Raw genomic sequence first — 22,567 nt, 5'->3', positions numbered from 1 at the left:
ATTATTCATGTTGTACTATAATCTTTAACAAGTGATATTTAGAATCATAAATCTTAATATTTTTTCGCCTAGAACTTTTTATAGGTTTCCTATAAGTTATAGGCAATAATATTGATGATATGAAATTTTTTATTAGGTTTTTTTAGTATTTTTTTTCCTAAACGTATAGGCTTGGTTTGCATTTTTCGCTTCTCGTTTCTCCGATTAGGCCTGCTCTGCAGAGTTTGGTATCGGAGAAATGAAAAGCGAAAACGCAGAGCAGGCCTATACGTTTAGGAAAAAAATTATAATACGAAGGCGAAAGAAGAAAAATACCAAAAAAACTAATAAAAAATTTCATGTCCGCAATATTATTACCCGTAAGCTGTAGGAAATCTATAAAAAGTTCTAGACAAAAAAAATGGTTTATGGCTCTAAAGTCGCTGAAACTTTAGTGCCCTGCAATTATAGGTCACCAACCAGTTCATAGTATATGTTAAATGGAATAAAAATTTTATTTGAATATAATTAACGAATTTCTTTATAATATTATAAAAAATAAATAAGTCTTTATTCACAAATTACATTAAACAAAAAAATTATACTATATAAAATTTTAATTTTAAAATATTCCCAATATATCACATTTTGGCATTTTAATATTAAAATTAACTAGTATTTGCGCCCGTGCGATGCACAGAATGGATTTGTTGTAATATATTAAGAATATTTGGATCGATATATAATTATTTAAATTAAAATATCAAATATTATATAGTGTCATTGAAGGTATGGTTTGGATCATTTATGTGTTTTTATGTTATTAATTGCTCAAATTCAGTGGCGGAGCCACAATGGGGGCAGTGGGGGCCACTGCCCCCCCTCAAACCTTCGTTCTAATATATAAGTATACGTATAAATCACAAAAGTGCTCAATAGATCAGTTGATTGAACCTTGAATATGATATGCAGAGTCCCAGGTTCAAAACCTACCAATAGCATTTTTATATGTTTTAGGCTTTTAGCTTCTTATCTTTATTCTAACTCTTCAATAAATTAAATGTATTCTTTTTAATTCTACTTTTTTTGCATGTATATTTTAGCTTCTTTTCTTTATTTTAGTCTTACCATTCAATAAATTAAATATTTTTTAAGTCTACTAATATTAATTAAAAATATTAGGATTTGGGCCAGTGAGGTAATGGGCCCTCTTGAAAGATTGGGTTTCCTGATATTTTGTTTGGGGCCCATGAAGTCAAATCAGGCATTCAGGCTGTATGTTGAGGAGTCGTTTGGTTTAAATTCAGTGCGCGAAGGAGTTGTAAATTTCTGTTTTTGGCTCTTAAACTTCAAAACAAATAATGCCTCCTATTTCGGGAGCTTCTTCCATTTTCTTCTTATATACAAAATCAGAGAATTCTCCATTTCGTTGCAACTAAGCTCCGATCACAGCTCTCCGTCGACGGCGCACGTTGATATTGGAATTCATCGGAGTTCGTGAATGGAAGCACTTAAAAGGCAAGCCTCGTGGCTCAAGGAGCAGGTTACTCGCCAGCAGCAAGTACGATCCCCCTCCCCACTCGCTCTCTCATTCATAATTATGAATTTGTATGCATATACGTTTAAGCGCATGCAATGTGATTCATGTATATTTTGTCCGAGTATTGATGTCTGAATTCTGATTTGATTTTCCTTATTCAGTGATTTGGTGATCCGTACAAATTACCTATTAATTTCGTCTATATATTTCATATATGAAAACAATGCATTTTTGCTGTGTTATATTCTCCGTGTATTTTTGCGTATTCACAGAATTTTTAGCTTTCCACTTTGAGGATGAATGATGCTTTATTTGCATAGATTTCAATTAATTTCTCCATCCGGATATGCATGTATATAGCTGTTTCTATTTACTATTTGATTAGGTCACTTGAGAGGGTGGCGTTTGTAACTGTTTAGGTAGGCATTGTAGTTCAATGATTTAATGTTAATGAGATTAGGTGCTTTACCTGCATTCAGTACTAATGTCCTTGTCAGTCATCTACAGTTTGGCTATGTCAATGTGCTCCAAAGGCTTGATCTCTCTATTTGTGATATCTATCTGAGATAAAATGTGCTGCTATTCTAGGTTTTAATTGTTGTTTTCAATGTTTTGTGTTTGATGCAGGCTGTCCTCAAGCAGTTCGGAGCTGGGGGATATGGAGGTTCAGATTATATTGTGACTGACGAGGCTGAACTCCTCCAGTATCAGAAACTGGAAAGGCTTTATCTATCCACCAGATCTGCCAAGGTTTGTTGCATTTTATAGATAAAATAATTCTTACTTTATAGATTCCATCATAATATTGCCTCTCATCATTTGATAATTGTCTTTTCGCCATTTCAGCATTTACAGAGGGATATTGTCCGTGGTGTTGAAGGTTATGTCTTTACTGGGTCCAAACAAGTTGAGATAGGTCATCTTTCAAAACTTCAATGGCATTTTTTGTCATAGTTTTGTAAGGGTTAGTGCTTTCATGATCTCATGATGACTTTGCTCTCTAACAGGAACTAAATTATCAGAAGACAGCAAGAAATATGGATCTGAAAACACGTGTACCACTAGTAATACATTATCAAGAGCTGCATTAAGTTTTTCAAGAGCTCGTGCTCAACTGGAGAATGAACGCGGAGTTCTATTAAAATCCCTTGGCACACAGGTTAATTACTAAATCACCATTAAAAGACTTTCAGTGTTGTACAAACTTATATGAGTCCTAATTGATGAGGTTGATCTCTCTCAAGTCATATTTATTTTTTCCCTTATTATCTTCTCTTGATGTGTGTTTGGGCAGAAAAGGAACACACGTGGAGATGCTAAAAGCATTTAGATTGGAATCTCTTTTAATAGTTTTAAGGTTTTTCTGTCTAGGTCAACTGATCTTTTTTATTTCTCAATACGCTCTCATCTCTTGAGTTTACCCTGATTTTGGTTGTTTTTATGAATTTACATTTAAGTTTGAAGTTAGCATCAGCAAGAACTAGGACCATTGTAATATGTTCTCAATGTGTAAGTGTGTAACATTTGGATCTCATTGTCTCTTGTTTTTTCAGTGTTTACATTTGGCCCACATTTGTGTCTAGGTATCTCCCTTTCCACCTTTTATTGCTGCTGACAAAGTAAATACTACAACCACTGTTCCATGATGAAATTTTTGGTTTATTCAAATTTTAATTTCCTTTTCCCCTTTTGAGGTGTATGGTCAATCGTTTTTTTCCTCTCTATGTTTTGCATTGTCATATAAAGTTTCATAATGTGGTTAAGTGGAAGGGACTCATCCATCTTTAATCAAAAGTCAAGGGTTCGATCCTTGACTTTGGGTATGGAGCAACCTTAAATCCCCGGGTCAGTTGTCCCACCCAGTAGAGGTGCCTACAATTCAGCGACGGATTAGTCACTATGTTCGACGATGGAGACCCTGGGCTACACCCAATATATATATATATATATATATATATATATATATATATATATATATATATATATATATATATATATATATATATATATATATATATAAAGTTTCATATCTATTCAGGAATCTTCCTATTGTGTTTGTACTAAAATCTGCAATGTTTATCAGCAAAGATCTTGAAAGTTGGTCTCCGCCATGTTTATCAGGTTGCAGAACCATTAAGAGCTATGGTAATGGGTGCTCCATTGGAAGATGCTCGACATCTAGCTCAAAGATATGATCGAATGCGGCAAGAGGCAGAAGCACAGGTATTTAACTGAACATCTAAAAGATGCACTCTCTTCTCTTTATATGTGATATTGTGTTATTCAATTGGATTGCACCCTATCTCCTTATAAGCTAAATATATCCTGTCCAAAAGCCTATCTGCAATGCAACCGGGCTCTTCTCAGTGTGCTCACTTCCCTTCCCACTCTCTGACTTCTAATACTGATTTGAGCATTTTTTTTCTAGGGTTTCCTTTGGTGGAAAGTTCATTGTTATCAGGATTTGAATTAGCTGTTTTGTGTCTACCACTCTACCATCTTTGGGTGATTTGAAAGGCTAAGATTTTGCTAAATAATTTATTTATTTTTTTTGCATCTAACCTAGATAGGCTGTTGAAGTATCCAAACGACAAGCAAAATTGAGGGAGGGAATGGGCAATCCTGACACGGCAATGAAACTGGAAGCAGCAGAAGCGAAATTACAAGATCTAAAATCCAATATGACTATACTGGGAAAGGAAGCTATTTCTGCTATGGCTGCTGTTGAAGCACAACAGCAGAGGTTGACTCTCCAGCGGCTAATTACCATGGTAGCAAATTCTGTTGTCTACTTAACGTAGTCATACTTAGCAAGAGCTTCAAAAAAGATAGCATTGACTTTAGTTTCCTTATTATTGCTAGGCTGAATCAGAACGGGCTTACCATCATAGAGTTCTTCAGATACTTGAACATTTAGAAGGCGAGGTGTTGATGTTACTATTTTCTCACCACCTGTTGAATTTCATCAGGTTATATTAAGCTAATGGCCTTGAGCCTTCTTTGTTTATGATTCAGATGAGATTAGAGCGCGAAAGGATTGAAGCACCTTCTAGTGTAGATAGTAATCCTCCACCTCCTTCATATGAAGAAGCAAATGGTGTGTTTACTTCTCCTATGCAAAATGGCTCAACTGACAGCATGGGTTACTTTCTTGGGGAAGTAAGTAAATTTTATGTTTTCTTGGACAAATTCCAAGCATCATTGTGAGTTTTTAACCTCTTTTCTTATTTGGCTTTGGTGATAGGCAATGTATTCGTATCATGCTGAATCTGATGTGGAGCTTAATTTGTCAGTTGGAGATTGCGTTGTTATTCGAAAGGTTTTTAGTCTCCTGAACTTTTATCCCCCAATTTCTGACTCTGTTCTACAATCTTGTTAAGCTGTGGTCAGAAGTCTTTGCTTGTAGCACAGTAATTCTTGCACCACTGCAGACCAGCTGCGTTCTCTTTGCACAAAGTTTTAACTTCCCCATTTCTTTAGTCATAAATACTTTTCATATAGAGCCAACATTGTTGTTAGCTTGTGTTTCTGAATGCTTGTACATTTGAGAAAATAGAATGTATATTGATATTCAGATACATTGTCAGGTTTCAAATAATGGTTGGGCTGAAGGTGAATGCAAGGGCGAAGCAGGATGGTTCCCCTTCAGCTACATAGAGAGAAGAGAGCGTGTTCTTGCTAGCAAGGTCATTGAAGTTCTCTAAACCATCCATCCTCCTAATGTGTTGCTGTATTCTGTTTGCGTTATATCGACTTTGATGCGCTCTTGAGCTCGTCGGACTTGCAGCTTGTGTTTTATTCACCATTGATATGCCCATTGTTTGCATCTCTTTTATCTTTTCCATTTTTAAATTTCTTGTAAGGTATATTTATTTATTTATACTTTCTAATATTTTTTAAGGTTTATTATTTGCCTGCTTGTTTATTTCAGTTTTTGTAAGTTTTATTTATTTGTTTTCTGTTTCCAATCATGTTAGGGTTTATTTATTTGCTGCTTGTTTATTTTCACTTTTTTCCAAGGTGGCATATTCATTTATTTTCTATTTTCCAATATTTGTAAGGTTTATTTGTTGCTTGTCTATATTCATTTTTTTTGTAAGGTATATTTAATCATTTTCTATTCTCCAATACTTTTTTTAAGGTTTATTATTTGCTGCTTGTTTTTTCTACAGTTTTTGTAAGTTTTATTTGTAAGGAGGTATATTCATTTATTTTATACTTTTCAATATTTTTAAGGTTTATTTATTTGCTGCTTGTTTATTTTCACTTTTTTCCAAGGTGGTATATTCATTTATTTTCTATTTTCCAATATTTGTAAGGTTTATTTGTTGCTTGTCTATATTCATTTTTTTTTTTGTAAGGTATATTTAATCATTTTCTATTCTCCAATACTTTTTTAAGGTTTATTATTTGCTGCTTGTTTTTTCTCAGTTTTTGTAAGTTTTATTTGTTTGTTTTTTATTTATTCCAATAATTTTAGGGTTTATTTATTTGGCGCTAGTCTATTTTCACTTTTGTCCAAGGAGGTATATTCATTTCACACTTTTCAATATTTTTAAGGTTTATTTATTTGTTGCTGGTATATTGTCATTTTTTTTAAGGAATTTAATCATTTTCTATTTTCCAATATTTTTTATGGTTTATTTATTTGCTGCTGCTTGTTTCTTACAAAAAAATTTATTTGCTGCTTGTCTCAAATGGAGTCGTCTTAGCGTTTAATTTTGCAGAAACGTACCCCCCAAATCCTTTGTCGATTTTCTTTTTTTAATTTGTGCAAACTCCCTCATTATAAACACAATTTCTTTTATAAAGCAAATCTTATTAAAGGTTTTAGCATTAAGCAAATACATGAACAACTAGATAGTTTACCAAACCAAAAAGGACGCTGAAGCCATTAATTTAATATAAATTTTAATTTAAAAATCAATAATAGTATGTATTCCAATGAAAATCTCACTTCTGCAAACTCCCTCGTTATAAACACAATTTCTTTTACAAAGCAAATCATATTAAAGTTTTTAACATTATGCAATACATGAACAAATAGATAGTTTACCAAAACAAAATGGACGTTAAGCCATTAATTTCATATAAATTTTAATTTAAAATGTTACTTACCCACTTTACTCCGTTATTTTCAAATCAAGTAAATGTGGCTTTACAAAAATTAAAACTGACTTTTTTCTCTTTTTTTTTTTTTTTTTTTTGAAAAGTACAAAGAAACCAAACTAAGCCGATACACCTTCATTTCCCCCACAGACAATAAATTGACAGCCAAATCGCAAACAGTTGTTGATTAATAGAGTGCTAACATCACCATTAAGCATATATGTAGACAACATCATCATAATACCTTAAAGACGAGAGCCAATGTTGTGGGTCATTAAGTTTTTCTTCTTGGACAAACTTCTTTTTAACTACTAATGGTAACCAATCCTGCAATTTTAGAACTAAAGACATCAGAACCAAAAAATACTTGTAAAGAAATATAGTGGTCAGCTTCAAATGTAACTTACACACAGAATGAGGTTTGTTCCCAGAAAGATATCCAAGAAGAATAGCCAGAATGATAAAGAAGACAATGATCTGCAATTAAATTCAGTGTAAGAAAAATGACAATCACTAGTAATTCACTACGGAAATACATATTTACAGATCAGAGTATAATCATAAACACTTACCAGAGCAGGAGTATAATTAGGCTCAGCCCTCAAAATGTAAGATTTCCTGGTGGAACACAAAAGCTTCAGCTCATACCCAGATATTATCACAAGAGAACAAATAATAAAATATCACCAACCTCTTGTTCAAGGTCCCAGAGTCCCTACAAGTCTTTAATATTATTTCAAGCCTCTTCAAAGTTTTGGAAGCAGTTGGGTCATTGTGGTCAACCTATAGTTCACAATGTATAGGAGAATTCAAGAACATGTAAAATTCCCAAAAGAAAAAGAAAAATCACTACAGTGGACATTCCAAAATAACATTCAGACTTACATAAATGCTTACAAGCCAATTCCAAAATAACATTCAGACTTACAAAAAATAAAACATTATCAGTTTGTCATAGCACATAAATGCTTATGAAACACATTCAGTGGATATTCAGGTATGCATAAAGTCAGTGAGAAGTGTAAAGCTCCATACCTTTGATTTTAGCATGCAAGAAAAATCAAAAAAACCACCATAGACATCTTCCATTGTCCTAGTCCGGTCAATAACCTTAGCAGTAAGACCTAGAAAGCAACAGAAAATTGATCACAATGGTAATGATACACTATACACTGACAGAGAATGAGAGAAACACAAAATAAGCAAGCATTATGTATCAATCTTAAGAGAGAGAGAAGCTTTATAGAGGATTATTTACTATGATGGTAGATACTAGCCATTTTAGAACCAACCCCACCCCCCACCAAATATATATATATATATATATATATATATATATATATATATATATATATATATATATATATATATATATATATATATTAGAAACCACAAGTAAAGTAGCCACTGCAAGTACGCAACAAATACAATTTACTTCTACAGTTAAGATTACAAGCCAAGGGAACAGAAAATGGTGGCCTAAACATCCAAAATGAGGTTTTGCAGAATATTTTAAGAGTTGGCATTGGTTTTTAAATGGAAAATAGTGTGCAACAGCCAAGTTATTATTTATTTTTATTTATAAAAAGATAAGATAAAGTGATAATCTCATATTAGCCGAATTTTTCCTTGCATACATCAACTAAAATCAGAGCCATGAGATGCACCTGTGAATAAATTACATCTTACCACGTCTCATCTTTACAACACCCCTGAAGACTCCAATGTTGTTGTAGCACATGGCTAATGTCCCAATCGCCATGATCTGGAAGTGCAGGCAAGGCAAATACACGTGCATAGTATGTTTCAGTGTGGTCAGGAAATAACTATGCTAATAAATCTCTAGCATAAAACTCAAAAAGAACATTTTTTGTTGTGTATGTGAAAGAGCATGCAATCAGTAGAAATATCAAAACAACATACCTGTGGAATAGCGCAGAACCTAAAGATAGAAGGATCTCGTAGAGCAGACATGTAAGTCAAACAGTCTTCTACATGTGATAAAGCATCTGTGACCATATCATTCAGACATTGTACTGCATTCACTGAGTTCTCCTCATATTTCAACTCCTGAGGAATGTATCAATAAACAAGTTGTCAAGGGGAATGAACCCAACAAGCATTTTACTCCAAATGCTTATTTTATAATTATAATTACTTTTGTTACTAAACAAAAACTGAGCTGGATCATTAACTACCAAAGATGGCAAGTCAGGAAAGCTAAATGCAAGAGATACCACATAGAGTAAACAAACCTCAAGTTTGTTGACATATTTACTCCAAATTTGCCGGGGCCAAAACATCCGACACTTTGGTATCTCATTAATATCCTCCAGATAATCCCTAATAATGTTTGTTTTCTGGAATATAGAATTGAAATAAGGTACATCCTTTAATCCTCAGATAAACAAATAGATAAATTTCAAGGATAGCTGTTGATGGGAGCCACAGGTTTAATTTAATAAATACCTGAAGGAACAGACCCATAGAATTCGAGAGAGAATCTGAAGCTAAATCCTCTGTCCCAGAGGCATGAAAAAGTTTTGACAAGCCTAATCCAACAAGCCCAGCAACATAATGACAATATTCATCATAATCATCAATTGTTTCGACCTGCATTGTAACAAGCCACACTCTTCTCAAAAATATGAAGGGAACTCAAGACAGGGGAGGGTTTTGTGCCCCGAGAAGGGGTGGGGGTGCTGGGGGGACTGAATATGAACAAAAGTGCATATGCATATGATATCAATTATACCTCCTTGCATATAAACTTTGCCATCCCTGCACCCATCCTCATGGTAATATCCTCAATTGCTTCCTGATAACTGCAAACAGTAGGATACCACATTCAAGCACAAGTGCAAGCGGCATATTCTTTTAAAAAAACATCTCATTCATAAGAGCAGAAATCTAATATATCACAGCCTGTGGTAGAAAGATATGGAGTATTTTTAGTACAAGAAAGAAACATGAACATTTAATAAACAGTTAAATATTATTTCCAATAAAAGTAACAACTATTGGTAAGCACTCACTTTTTCCCAAGTTCCAGAAAAGCAGTAGAAACATGATGGAACTGGTCCATGAGAACTTTATAGTCCTTTGTTCCACCTGAAAAGAGAAGTTAGCACTTGTCTAAAGTAACTAGCAGTTTAATTTTATCAAAGATGAAGAAATTGAAATTAAATGTGTAGAACTGTGTGAAACAACAACAAAATAGGTTAGGGGTTGAGAAGGTAAACTGTGGGAAACTCACACAGGAAATGCCATTCACGGTCATATATGTGACGATGAAAATCTATCAGAATAGGTACTTTAACTTCTGTGGCTATGCTTGTATCATCCTCTGTTGAAAAGGACAAATACATGTTACAAGGTTGTACAAGAATGGTGCGGAAATTTTGTTCCATTTAAAGGTATATTCTTCAGATGTAATTTTATGCAAGCTAGTAACAAAAATAAAACAGGAACAAGGAATGGAAATATTGAAGGAAAAAATAATTAAGCTTATAGAAAGCTGAACATACCAACAGTGTCAAGTGCTCGAAGAACCAAATAGAAAATACACACCTGCAAAGGTTTGTAATATATGTCAGGCTCATCCTTTGCAACAAAACCAATACAGAAAATAGCACAAGTCTCTTCAACCATAATTGTAATAGCCAAATCTCTTAAAAGCAAAATAGATTAAAATGAAAGGCAAATAGCATGTTCAACAAAGTTTATTACTGAAGCCTGGATTAATTCCTCACTGACCACATAGCCACATAGGTAGGTATTTCCACCACATAATGATTTTATGGTACAATAGTATTTCTTATCATGCATTTTTTAGTTTTGAACTTTTGATACTATTGTGAAGTTCATTAGTAGCCATACATCCATCCTTAAACTCCATACATACACATCTACACATTACCAAAAACTTCTCAAGTGCATCTCTAACTTGAAAGGAGAGACTTCGTTTTACAGTCTCAGATGGACGCTGTCGCCAGTCAGTAAGAAACCTAGGCACATAAATACAAACATAACATTCCGCAACTGATAATAAAAGCTAGAAAAAAAAAAAAAAAAAAAAAAAAAAAAAAAAAAAAAAAAAAAAAAAAAAAAAACACGATGACGGCTCTCAAATTAGAAATCATCAAATGAGCACAGATTTCAAAAATAATTGAAAGGAGCTTACGGCGTCGCGAAGCTCGATAGGGAGCTGCTGGATAACGAGAGCGAAGCTTCGAGAGACCTTCTGGAGCATGGTGTAGCAGAATCCCCAGTGAGGCTGCGGCGGGATCTGCTTCTCGATCTGCCTCGCCGCAATCTTCAGCTTAATCAGCGGGTACACGTCGTCCGGATGCTTCAACATCGCTCCCAAACTCCCCATTTTTCACACTATTTCAGTATTCCTAACCAGTACACAGTTTCCAATCTATCACCGATCCAATTTAAAGATCCTTTCGAAGCGTACATTCATACAACAGAGAGAGATATAGAGAGTTTCGAAATTCTGGATGTACCTGTGTGTGTTCTGTAATGCAAAGCCTGTGAGCTTTTGAGAGCGGAAAATATGAATGAGTCGTTGATTTGTAAAGACGATGATCACAATGCGTGCTTGTAGCTTGTGCTTTGTCGATATATAACTTAATTAATTAATTAAATTTCTGAGTGAACTTGGGACCAACGCACCAAGCTACAGCGAATATATATATAAGTTTAATACGGAGTAATACCTAATTTTTGATTTTTAAAAATTGCAAGTGTAAAAGTGTTCACATTCTTTTACAATGAAGTTGTATTTGCATAAACCCTCCCCTATATATATTACTATGCTTTTGAACTTTTAAATTAAGAGTACGAATAAGAAATTTGAGAGAGTTTTCAAAAAAATAATAATAATAATAAATTTGAGAGGCAATAATGGGATATCCATCCAGGACAGCAACTCATGAATTTAAATATTTGTATCAAATATTTTAGGAACCATTGATCATTAATTTATTGAGCACACCAATTTTGTGCAAATAGATTATATATATATATATATATATATATATATATATATATATATATATAACTGTATCATTAAACAAGCAAAATGTGTATAATATAATTTAAATAATTTTTTTAAATATAATTCGATCACCTCACTTACATGGTATATATTAAGAGTTTCTATCTTCTTTACTCATTATCATATTAGTTGAAAAATATTAAAATATTTTCAACTCAATTGTTTTAATTACATATGATGCTTCGTTTAATGATTCGATTACATACGTCTTAATTTTGAGGATTTATTTATCATTTTTTCATAATATTTAATTATGATAATTGGATAGAATTATTAATTAGTCTCCTCGTGCATCATTTGGCAATACACAATTAGTCAATAAGGATAAGACAATTATTATATCGGATTAAAAAAAATGGAATTATCAAAACCGAATTAATGTAGATGGCCTGTGGAATATGAACCATTCACTTATAAAACATTAATTTGATAACTCACCCTGAACCAGACACACTTGTCAATATGCGTGTGAGATTTTTGTGGCCAACTCACCATTACCAGTAGTATATTCGTACTGCGACATGCAATAATTTGTATGGTACTCGTTAGTTGTTCCTGTTGTTTGTTTTTCTTATCCCATGTTGTTTGTTTTTCTTTTTATCGAGCTGTAGATCCAGTAATGGAACAAAACAAAAAATTATAGCAGCCAAATTGGACTTATACGAAGTAAGTATGTATTTGACTAGATAAAAGTTGTCACGTTCTCTTGGCAACCTAGCTGTCCTAACATGTTAATGAACTATTCTTTTGGATGTGGAGAAAATTCAGTTGTACATGTTTGAGAATGTGTACCTTACCTAAAAAGCTCTATGTGACTGACTCGACTAATAAGATATTAACAATAATCGAACTTGTAACATTCAAGTATGATAATTATGCTCTACCGATTTGTCCACTCATTTTAAGAGTACTAAACAATTTTTAAAAGACATAGATGTTGACAGTAACGTAGGGTTACACTATGTCAATTGAAATTTAACTAAACATTTCTTTGTATTCAATAGTGTGGCTGAGAATTAAATTTGATTAATTTTAATTTGGAGGTGTGAGAGACTAACTAGTTTTACCAACTAAAATGACTTGAAGCAAATGAGTAGACATTCTAACTTTCTGCTCAATTTGCAAATCATTGTCTACCTATGCATACAAATTTGGATTTTCCTTATTGGTTGAATGCATTGATTTCACACTAATACAGTGTTGTATGATTCGTGTAGTTGCATTGTTATGGTCAATCTAGAAGCATATGAATGATATTGTGTGGAATGGAAAATGTTGGAATATAGTCGCAGTTAAAGTCATGATCGACTCTCTTATTGTGGAATGGAGTTCGTTACATGTTACATCTCTGAGCACTCCGCATGTTGACGTACATCATCTTATGGAGGATCTTTTTGATAATGTATTTTGTTATGTTAGTTGATGCTATGGTTTTCAATACTCCATCTTATGCAACCTTCAGTATAGCCACTTCAAATTTTAATGGTGTTTTTTTGGCAGCGAAATTAGTCGTTTCACGAAGTCTAAACAGTCGGCATATGACTGAAGCATCTATGGTTGAGGGGGATATGAACTTTTTGCTCGAAAGAGCTAGGTTGGTGTCGTGCACTCATCAAATCATATTTCGAGATGATTTGCAATTCTCTAAATAACTCTGATCGATCTTATGTTGGATGCATTCGAGATGATTTGCAATTCTCTAAATAACTCTGATCGATCTTATGTTGGATGCATTCTAAGATGGTGTTGTTCCTAGATCATAGAAGGTTGTCATAGCTCATACACTTGCTAGAGCTATGGATTTACATTCTGATCATCACATGTGGTTATCATGTTCCAAGATGTATTTCACATTTATTAATGTCTGATCATCACATGTGGTTATCATGTTTCAAGATGTATTTCACATTTATTAATGTATGATCATCACATGTGGTTATTTTGTTCCAAGATGTATTTCACATTTATTTTCATTAATTAATATAATATTATATCATAATTTTTTTAAATATTACTGACTTTGTTACAATGCAGTATCTCTTCATAACACAAAGAGTCAATACCATCTCCATTGAAGCTTGAACCCACAACCTCCCATAAGAGAGAACAACTTGATGCTACTAGACCACAAGGTCCTTTGACAAAATATAAAGGAATAAGGTTCAAATTAACCACTAACGTAACCTGAAAATGCAATTAGACCATTGGCGGACCCAGAAAACTTGTTCAGTTGGGGCGAAACGCATTAAAACAAAAGAGATAGTTTGATTAAAAAAAATAAAACACTTAAAATTATAGCCATAAATATTGTTGAATGTGGACGAAAAATAAAACACATCCAAACTTTATAAAAAAAAATATTCATAACAAAATATGAAACATAATTAATTTGATAAAATAATTCGAATAAAAAATACTCTATAAACACATCTCATTATTAATATAAAAGAAAGTTATATATCTGTGTGTAAATCTCACAATTAATTAATACGAAGTATTTAAAAGTCATAAAAAAATATAACATTCATGCTTTGCCAACTAGGTAAATCTACAGAACTAAGGATTCAAACCTGGCCTCTTACAAAGATAACACACGCACATTGCCGCCTAATCTAGTCATCTTTTGTTTACTTGTATATATTTTATTATACTTATACTAAAACTTGTACTATATATACATACAAGGGTTATATATGGAGTGGGGTGGGGGAGACAGCTGCCCCCCACTGGGTCCACCCCTGCCACTGAATGAAAAAAAAAGTACAATTAGGGCACTGAACACCCCAAATGTATGCAATTTCACCTGATATCATGTTATCATCCCTTTCATCAGGTTGTCTGCTTACGTAGATGGTGAGTTGGCATTTTTACTAATAAACTTTAAAAATAATAATTTTTTTTTTAGAAGAATTTTTTTTTTTAAAGAAAGAAAGAAAGAAAGAAAACGTCAGGAGGGGAGAGGGGGAGGCGTGAGACGAAGGACCTGTCTCACGCCACCCCCTCTTTCCCCATTCCTCCGTCTCTGCCGGAAACGAAGACAAATCTCTTCGTTTCCAACTAGAGACGAAGGAGGGGGCAGGGAAGGGCGGCCACCCCAGCGTTTTTTTTTTTTTTTTTTTTTTTTTTAATTTTTAATTTATTTTTAAAGTTTATTATTAAAAATGCCAACTCACCATCCACGTAAGCAAACAACTTAACAAAATTGGTGGTAACCTGCTATCAGGTGAAATTGCATACATTTAAGGTGTTCAGTGGCCTAATTGCACTTATTTTTTCATTCAGTGAGCTAATTACATTTTCAAATTACGTTCAGTGACTAATTTTGACCTTATTCCAAGTATAAATTCTTATTAATATCAAAAGTCACAGTAAATAGAGAAATTCATAATCACTTACCTGCAACATAGTTGCATGAGTTCCGTTACTAGTGACTGGTTTTGAACTCTAGGTATATCATATAAATTTTGCAAAATATCATCCGTCATTGTTGAAAGTGTTATAACATTGTATAACATCTTACCTATGCAAAACCAACCAATTACATGTGTTATCATATCATTGATAAAGTGATAAACATGGGTTAAGGTAATATATTGTTTTATTCTAAATTTGGGAAAGGGTGGAGATGATTAGAGCCTCTTGACCATTGAATTTTGATGATTTCTTAATTTAGTCTAAATTGTATCCATTTATATCGTAATTTGTAAGTATCAATATCAATATTTGCTTCCTCTGCACATATATCAATCTATATTATTTTAATCCATACAACATAAAAATATACACATAATTATCCCACCAGTTACCAAAACAAAGACGTTGTCGTTTAATGGCACAATTCCATACTTCATCTGAATCCCTAATTTGTCAAATGCTCATATACGAATCGGAGTATCTATCCCTATATCTCATATGCTGTATCCAAAGTCCAAATAATGTTTGTTTGTTTGTTTTTTTTTTTTTTTTGTCCTAAAAATATACTCCTACTTATCATTTACGAATTACAATGACGTGTCTTTAAGGCGAGCATTTCCCATCCATGATTCTACGATTCATCTGAAGCCGCGAAATTCAAGTACGATATCTTGGTGCGAATAGTATATCCCGTCATCACATTCACAAAGTACACTTTTTGCTCCGGCGGCGCTGCTATCCGCCGCCGCTCTGTGAGCCAAGATGTATCTCGGAGCTCGAACATACCACAGCTCGTTTCCAGTACAAAACCGAATCCCCAGATTGAAACGAAGCGTCCTCATCGACTGCCATTTGAATTGTTTCGGCGGTTCTCCCACCCGTTTACCGACTCGATTCCGTGCTCGCCAAACCCGACTTATCACCGCTTGCATCAGTCACAGTCGTGATATACTTCATGAAGACGAGAAGTCAACGCAGAGTGTAGAAAGCAGTCAAAGCACAGTCTCGGTTTCGTCAATGGGAGAAGAGGAAGCAGAAAAAGGAATGCAGAATGGAGAAACACTCAAAAGTATAGAGTCTAAGAGTGATATACAAGAATTTTCAGCGGATGAGAGTATTTGGAGCCAAATTGTGGAGATTGTGAAGTTTTCTGGTCCGGCCGTTGGGCTGTGGTTGTGCGGGCCATTGATGAGCCTCATTGACACTGCCGTCATTGGCCAAGGAAGCTCCATTGAACTAGCCGCATTAGGTAATGCTCATAGAGGCCAATTCTTAGTAAAGGTTCTTTTTTCTATATGGAAATTATTGTGTGGATCACGGTCCAAAACAACGGCGTTAAATATTATGAGTAAAAATAATATATATTGTGTTAGAATAATGTACATTATGCGTTAGAAATTAGAATAATGAAACTTCTGGAGTAATATAATGTACATTATGCTTTAGAATAATGTAAATTAATTATAAAAATGTATGTTGCAGCGGATCGTGTGACTTTTTTTTATTTTTTTTTACACAAAACGACGTCGTTTTTAGACTGTGATCCACACAGATGTGTAGACCATGGTCCACGCAATAACTATTGATTCTATATGGTGCAAGAATGATAATATGCATTTATATATTTACTTGCAACTTATTGTGAATTTCATATTTGCAGGACCAGGGACAGTGTTTTGCGATAATACAAGTTATCTTTTTATGTTTCTTTCTATTGCTACTTCAAATTTGGTTGCTACTGCGCTAGCTAGACAGGTACATACTTCATAGTTTGAACATTGGCAATTTGGCATTGTCACACTGGCAACCTTGGGAGAGTTGTGTATTTTCTAAATTATAACAACAGGCCATGTTTTTTCTTTTTGCAGACTCATTTCTAATGTCTTGGTTCATGACGGTTTTGGTTGTGATGCAGGATAAAAGTGAAGTTCAACACCAAATATCCACTTTGCTTTTTATTGCATTGACATGTGGTGTTTTAATGCTTTTCTTTACAATATTATTCGGTCCATGGGGTCTAACTGGTAATAGTAATATTTTTTAGCACTTCTTTTGATTATATGATCTTAATTAGTAGCATATTCAACCTGGCAACTGATGAATTTATTGATTTGGAATTCAGCTTTTACGGGAGCAAGGAATGCAGAAATTATAACTGCAGCAAATACATATGTTCAGGTTTTTTTTTTTGTTATTAAGTAAATCTCTCTTAAACTGTATGTATAATCTTTTCACAGAAATACACTTTGCCACGACAAGGATGATTAATTATTTGCCTGTCCAAATGTTTTGGTTGCATGCTTCATTTGTATCGGCTTCAGTTCAATTGAATTGGAACTCTTTTGTTGATAGATTCGAGGGCTAGCATGGCCAGCAATACTAGTTGGATTGGTCACCCAAAGTGCAAGGTGTGAAACCATTTCTCTTGGTTTGCAACCATACCATTACATTTAAATGTCAATTGACAAAATTACTTAGTCAGTTAGTTAACTTGGTGAATTTGTGTCTCTGTATTGAGCTACAGTCTAGGCATGAAAGATTCGTGGGGACCTTTGAAAGCTTTAGCAGTTGCCAGTGTTATTAATGGTGTTGGAGACATAGTTCTGTGTAGATTTTTCAATTACGGAATTGCAGGAGCAGCATGGGCAACAATGGTGTCACAAGTACGATTGTACCTTATACTTAATATTTAACATTGTAATCTTTAATATTAGTGGGGTATGTCATCTCACCTTACATGTTCTTTTATCATTAAACAATTTTTAGGTGGTTGCTGCTTATATGATGATTGAAGCTCTGAACCAGAAAGGGTATAATGGTTTTGCAGTCTCTATTCCTTCGTACGAGGAACTTTTGCAGATATTCGTGCTTGCAGGCCCAGTGTTTGTAACAATGATGTCAAAGGTTTTGATGTTTTGCTACTCATTCTCGTGCCTTTCTCTAGCCTTGATAAACTCCGCATCTTACAAACACTGAACTTACAGGTGGCATTTTACTCTTTACTTGTCTATTGCATTACATCAATGGGCACACACGTACTTGCTGGCCATCAGGTTTGTTCTATTGAACTAACTTTTCCTGTTTACATTAATATTATGAATGTAAATGCTAATAACCTTCAGTTTGGTACAGGTTATGATACAATTATACTGCTTATGTGCTGTATGGAGTGAGCCTCTCTCTCAGACGGCACAGTCATTTATGCCTGAGCTGATATATGGAGTTAATCGAAATTTATCCAAGGTTATACTTTGTTTCCATTCTGTTTGGTAAAATGTTAGCCTATCAGCCAATTTTGGCTTATTTGACCACTATTAATTGTTTAACTTGGTTAAAAAATCAATATAAGTGTTTGGTTAATTAGCTTTTTGTAACTTCAAAATGCTAAAATTCAAAAAGCTACTCAAAGCAACTTTTTCAATTAGCTTTTTGGGAAAAGAAATTATACCAAACAGCAATCAGCTAACAGCTAATTTACCAAACACCTTTCTACAATCAGTTAATGTTATCAACTAATTATACCTTCTAATTAACTCAATCAGCTAACAGCTAACAACTATTTACCAAACAGGCCAAATGTTTTTCACCAAGTAAACCTCTAATGAACACAACATAGTTTTTCTCTACTATGATTAGTGCATGCATGGATATACACTTTCTAAGCATGAGTACTGAACATCTTACTTAGTTCAATCTTTTCCACCGTAAAGTTCCAGGCATCAATCGGGAATAATGTTCTGATTTCTGAATGGTTAACTGTTCACGCAGGCTCAGATGTTGTTGAAGTCACTGTTGATTATTGCTGCAATAAATGGGTTCTTATTGGCATGTATTGGAACCTCTATTCCCTGGTTGTTCCCCAAAATATTCTCACCCGATCCTGCGGTTATTCGAGAGGTTAGTTGTTTTCTTTCCATGTTAGATCATTACTTTGAGTTTGCTACTGAGGAGCACATAGATGATTGATTTTCTTTGCTTGGACAGTAAAACGTCTTATACTCTCTGAAATTTATTAATGTTCTACTGCTGCAGATGCAGAGTGTGTTGTTACCATACTTCCTTGCACTTTGTGTGTCGCCCAGTGTCCACAGCCTCGAGGGAACATTATTGGTATATTATCTATCCTCTGTGAATCCTTTCAATCTTTGATTATTTAATGTTTGGATTATCCCCGTTCACCAACCTATTTGGCCAAGCACATCGGTTAAGACATGAAGTTTGACTGGTAACGAGCATCTATTATCTTCATTCTTCTTAATTGTGCAGGCTGGACGAGATTTGAAATTCATTAGTGCATCAATGTCTGGACTCTTTGGTTTGGTTTCTCTTCTCGTCTGGGTATGGCAATCGTTTGTAGTTGTAAAGTGTGAACTTTTAATTGCCTTGGCGGATGATGTGTGTATATTTTCTCGTCGCTTTGTATTCATCCATGAATGACATTTTCTTGTTGCATTGCCAGCTATTGAGCAGTAAAGGGTTCGGTTTGGCAGGATGTTGGTTTGCACTTGTTGCATTTCAATGGGTAAAAATCAATTATCACCTCTACACACATTGTGCCTATCATTCCTTCCAAATTTATCACAGTACTGGCTTTTTTTATTTTCTATGCAGTCTCGATATGCTGTTGCTCTAAGACGCCTAATCTCACCTAATGGAATGCTTTATTCTGAAGATTCAACTTATTATGAGGTGGATAAGTTGAAAGCCGTATAGTAACGCAAATTATTCTATGAATCCGGGTCCAAATATTCACAATTTACCAATTAAAAATTCACAATTTGTACACTACGAATGCACAATGTTAACATATATGTAATTGATTACTTGTTTTGTATTTACAAATTCTTTTTAAATATTGCAATGACACAATATTAACAGATTTGATGACCCTATATTGTATTTTGAAATTCTCTTTTACAATTATTACGTGTTTTGATTTGAAAACACAATTTATATTCTAGAAATTTCGCCATTTAGGACCAAAGTCCACCTTGCTATAGTATAACAACTAGTATAGTAATATGGCTCTTTTTACCTCGTTTCAAAACCGTGACATAAGTAAATGTGATAAATTATAGGTAGTAGAAGTGGATTAGCAAATACATTTCATTTTCTGGAACCAGTTGATTTTCATGCAAAGCTATTATAGCCATGAAACAAAGAAGTATATGTATGAGAAGAAACATGGAACATTTCCAGAGTTTCCCTCGCAGCATCCGACAGTAACAAGTACAATACCATAAACCAAGGTCAAAACATTAAATTCTCCAAAGAATCCTGCTGCTTTGTCATTGGCAAATTCTGGGAAACATATTAATCCATCTTTGCCAGATTAGTTGAAGAAGTAACACACTAACACGTGCTGCTCTAATGGCAATTCTCTTTGGATGAAAGTTCAATGTGCTATTGGGACCTCTGCAATCTCATATTAGTTCTTGCAGCATTTCATTCAAGGCCACACCTTGTCATCACAGACATCTAACCATATGATGAACGATGAGGTATCAAAAGTTCAAAATTCATTTTTGGGCTGAATCTAGAGAAAATCGGCTACCCCCTCTGCGACCACGGTTAGATGGTCTTGGAATTAGTCCCTTACCCTGTCCCTTAACCTGCACATTACCAAGAAGACCACAAGAGCAATCCAGCAATCGTCATCACAACAATAAGAGAAGAGTTTTAATCGCTCTTTCTACTATGTACTTTAGAGAGTAATAACTAGCTGTGGGGTAAAAAATAGGTAGAACAAGGTTAAGAAGAAAAGACCTGCATTGGTTTCTTGTCTTTATTCAGCATTTGTTTTTTCAAAATAGCTCTTTGAACAAGCTTTTTCTTCTCTTCAGCTTTCAATTTGGAAAGGCTTGGTCGATAAAGAATCACGGTTCTACCAATTTGACCAACCACAACTGATCCCGTGGCTCTTTCCAATTGCCTCACCACATCCTCTAGCTCTCCCGGGCAGCTGCCATGTATTTTAAGCTGAAGAAAATGCAGTAATAAATAACAACAATCACCTGATGTAGAGAGAACATCACATAGAAAACCATCTAACAATTAACTTCTCCTGCATAATCCCTTGTGCTAAAGCATCAGCACTCATATGCAATCTCTGCCACTCATTCTCTCTATATGTCACTTGAAGATATTTTGTAATTAGAAGTACAATGCCACTAATAAAACACTAAAATCACACAAATTTGAATCACTGATACTGAAAAATGATGATATCATGTCATCAGCAAAATAGAGATAAATTTGGTTCTAACTCCTAAGAGTGGCATGAATTAAATGTCTCCAGCTAAACCCTAAACCCTGAAAATCAATGCAAACTCCGATTTTCATACAAATTTCAGTTTAAATAAACAAAAATTTCCTAATTTTTAGTTACCTTCAAAAGCTCATTTTTTTCAAGGGTTTCACCCAATGCGAGGATGACAGTATCAGTGATTCCAGACTTGCCGACCTGTTGGGACTTGAGCTTCTTCCCCAAACTGTGCGCATAAGAACCTAACTCTTTCTTCTCCTTCACTGTGAGTCTCTGAAGCTTCGAATGCAGCCTCTGAGCTTCGGAAGACTCTGTGGTAACTGTAACCGCTACTGCTTCGGGTTCAAGTTCCTCAATTTCATCAACATCGGTATCTTCGTCAGTTCCTTCAACAACGTCGTCTTGAAATTGTACAAGGGCTTGAAGTGGGTGGTTTGAAGAGAGATGGTGAGTTTGATATAAGAAATGGGGGCGGGCAGGGGTGAAAAGCGGCGGCGTCTGGGGGTAAAAGTAGACGGGCTGTTTTGGGCGGAGGGAGAAAGAGAGGAGAGGGGTGGCGGACCGGAGGAGGCGGCGGAATATCATCAACGGAGCTGAAGAAGGCGAAGCTGATAACGTTACGGTTCCCATTGTTGAGTTGTTGCTACTCTATTCTACATACACTCGATTTATCTATGGCAATTCTTCGCATGCCACAAGTAAAATAAAGAAAATATCGCATTATAAAACGTCCGGGTGTTTGGTCTAGTGGTATGATTCTCGCTTCGGGTGCGAGAGGTCGTGAGTTCGATTCTCGCAACACCCCCATGCCTACTTTTAGCTTGGAAAGCTTCATTTTGGATTTCATGGCCGGCGAGTGGCTGTAGAATTGCAGAAAACACCCATGCGGCCATGCCTATACTCAAACAGCACCAATTACCTATCTTCTGCAGCTACTAAAACCTAACCATAATGATAACACTGCTATCAACTAGCCAACCTAGCTTTAGAGTCTTCACGTCCAATGGACAATAGTACAGCCGCAGCCCGCAAAGGGGTTAATTTGTGGTGATGTCGTTGGCGGCAAATTAGACAGCAACCGATTTTTATCTCCATCAATGTATCTTGGTGTGGTTTTTGAGAAAAAACAAAACTTATATGTAAGGGAGGAAAGTTTTTGGGTCTTTGCAGGAAAAGAAGTTTTTGTACTAAACAT

General features: G+C 34.6%; 4 protein-coding genes and 1 non-coding gene across 7 annotated transcripts; 3 read left to right on the top strand and 2 right to left on the bottom strand.

Annotated features, from left to right (window-relative positions):
- Positions 1-1,274: 1,274 nt before the first annotated feature.
- Positions 1,275-5,442, top strand: LOC109165156 (SH3 domain-containing protein 2-like). The gene is made up of 10 exons (XM_019313805.1): positions 1,275-1,540; positions 2,147-2,269; positions 2,366-2,435; positions 2,527-2,678; positions 3,641-3,742; positions 4,090-4,290; positions 4,382-4,444; positions 4,535-4,678; positions 4,764-4,838; positions 5,107-5,442. The coding sequence occupies exons 1-10, from the start codon at positions 1,481-1,483 to the stop codon at positions 5,221-5,223; spliced, it is 1,107 nt and encodes a 368-aa protein (XP_019169350.1). The 5' UTR covers positions 1,275-1,480; the 3' UTR covers positions 5,224-5,442.
- Positions 5,443-6,523: 1,081 nt separating this feature from the next.
- On the bottom strand, positions 6,524-11,250 carry LOC109165153 (squalene synthase). Of its 3 annotated transcripts, none has more exons than XM_019313802.1 (15): positions 11,136-11,250; positions 10,812-11,032; positions 10,156-10,198; positions 9,885-9,974; positions 9,664-9,739; positions 9,384-9,453; positions 9,098-9,241; positions 8,884-8,988; positions 8,552-8,698; positions 8,318-8,393; positions 7,664-7,752; positions 7,320-7,411; positions 7,201-7,246; positions 7,036-7,105; positions 6,524-6,955 (listed from the first exon to the last, which is right to left on the bottom strand). In XM_019313802.1, coding segments are annotated over exons 2-15 (1,245 nt in total). In that variant the 5' UTR covers positions 11,007-11,032; positions 11,136-11,250; the 3' UTR covers positions 6,524-6,953. The 3 variants fall into 3 exon arrangements, with proteins under 3 accessions (XP_019169347.1, XP_019169346.1, XP_019169348.1); XM_019313801.1 differs by having other exon boundaries at positions 10,812-11,019; positions 11,139-11,250; XM_019313803.1 differs by having other exon boundaries at positions 10,812-11,028; positions 11,140-11,250.
- Positions 11,251-15,572: 4,322 nt separating this feature from the next.
- On the top strand, positions 15,573-20,406 carry LOC109165152 (protein DETOXIFICATION 46, chloroplastic). The gene is made up of 15 exons (XM_019313800.1): positions 15,573-16,356; positions 16,768-16,862; positions 17,023-17,131; positions 17,230-17,285; positions 17,460-17,515; positions 17,632-17,770; positions 17,874-18,011; positions 18,092-18,160; positions 18,240-18,350; positions 18,876-19,004; positions 19,140-19,217; positions 19,374-19,445; positions 19,567-19,629; positions 19,719-19,814; positions 20,119-20,406. The coding sequence occupies exons 1-15, from the start codon at positions 15,870-15,872 to the stop codon at positions 20,122-20,124; spliced, it is 1,704 nt and encodes a 567-aa protein (XP_019169345.1). The 5' UTR covers positions 15,573-15,869; the 3' UTR covers positions 20,125-20,406.
- LOC109165157 (CRM-domain containing factor CFM3, chloroplastic/mitochondrial) lies at positions 20,254-22,035 on the bottom strand. Its single transcript, XM_019313806.1, has 3 exons — positions 21,496-22,035; positions 20,874-21,086; positions 20,254-20,719 (listed from the first exon to the last, which is right to left on the bottom strand). Exons 1-3 carry the CDS (start codon positions 22,000-22,002, stop codon positions 20,627-20,629), a joined length of 813 nt encoding a protein of 270 aa, XP_019169351.1. The 5' UTR covers positions 22,003-22,035; the 3' UTR covers positions 20,254-20,626.
- A 70-nt stretch (positions 22,036-22,105) lies between these two features.
- TRNAP-CGG lies at positions 22,106-22,177 on the top strand. The gene has a single exon. It is a non-coding gene; the product is annotated as a tRNA-Pro (tRNA).
- The last annotated feature ends 390 nt before the right edge of the window (positions 22,178-22,567 follow it).

Source organism: Ipomoea nil, unplaced genomic scaffold (assembly GCF_001879475.1).
Source record: "Ipomoea nil cultivar Tokyo-kokei standard unplaced genomic scaffold, Asagao_1.1 scaffold3069, whole genome shotgun sequence".
In the NCBI taxonomy this organism is placed as follows: domain Eukaryota; kingdom Viridiplantae; phylum Streptophyta; class Magnoliopsida; order Solanales; family Convolvulaceae; genus Ipomoea; species Ipomoea nil.
Note: the sequence above shows the minus strand (reverse complement) of the source record. Positions and strands in the feature narration are given on the sequence as shown.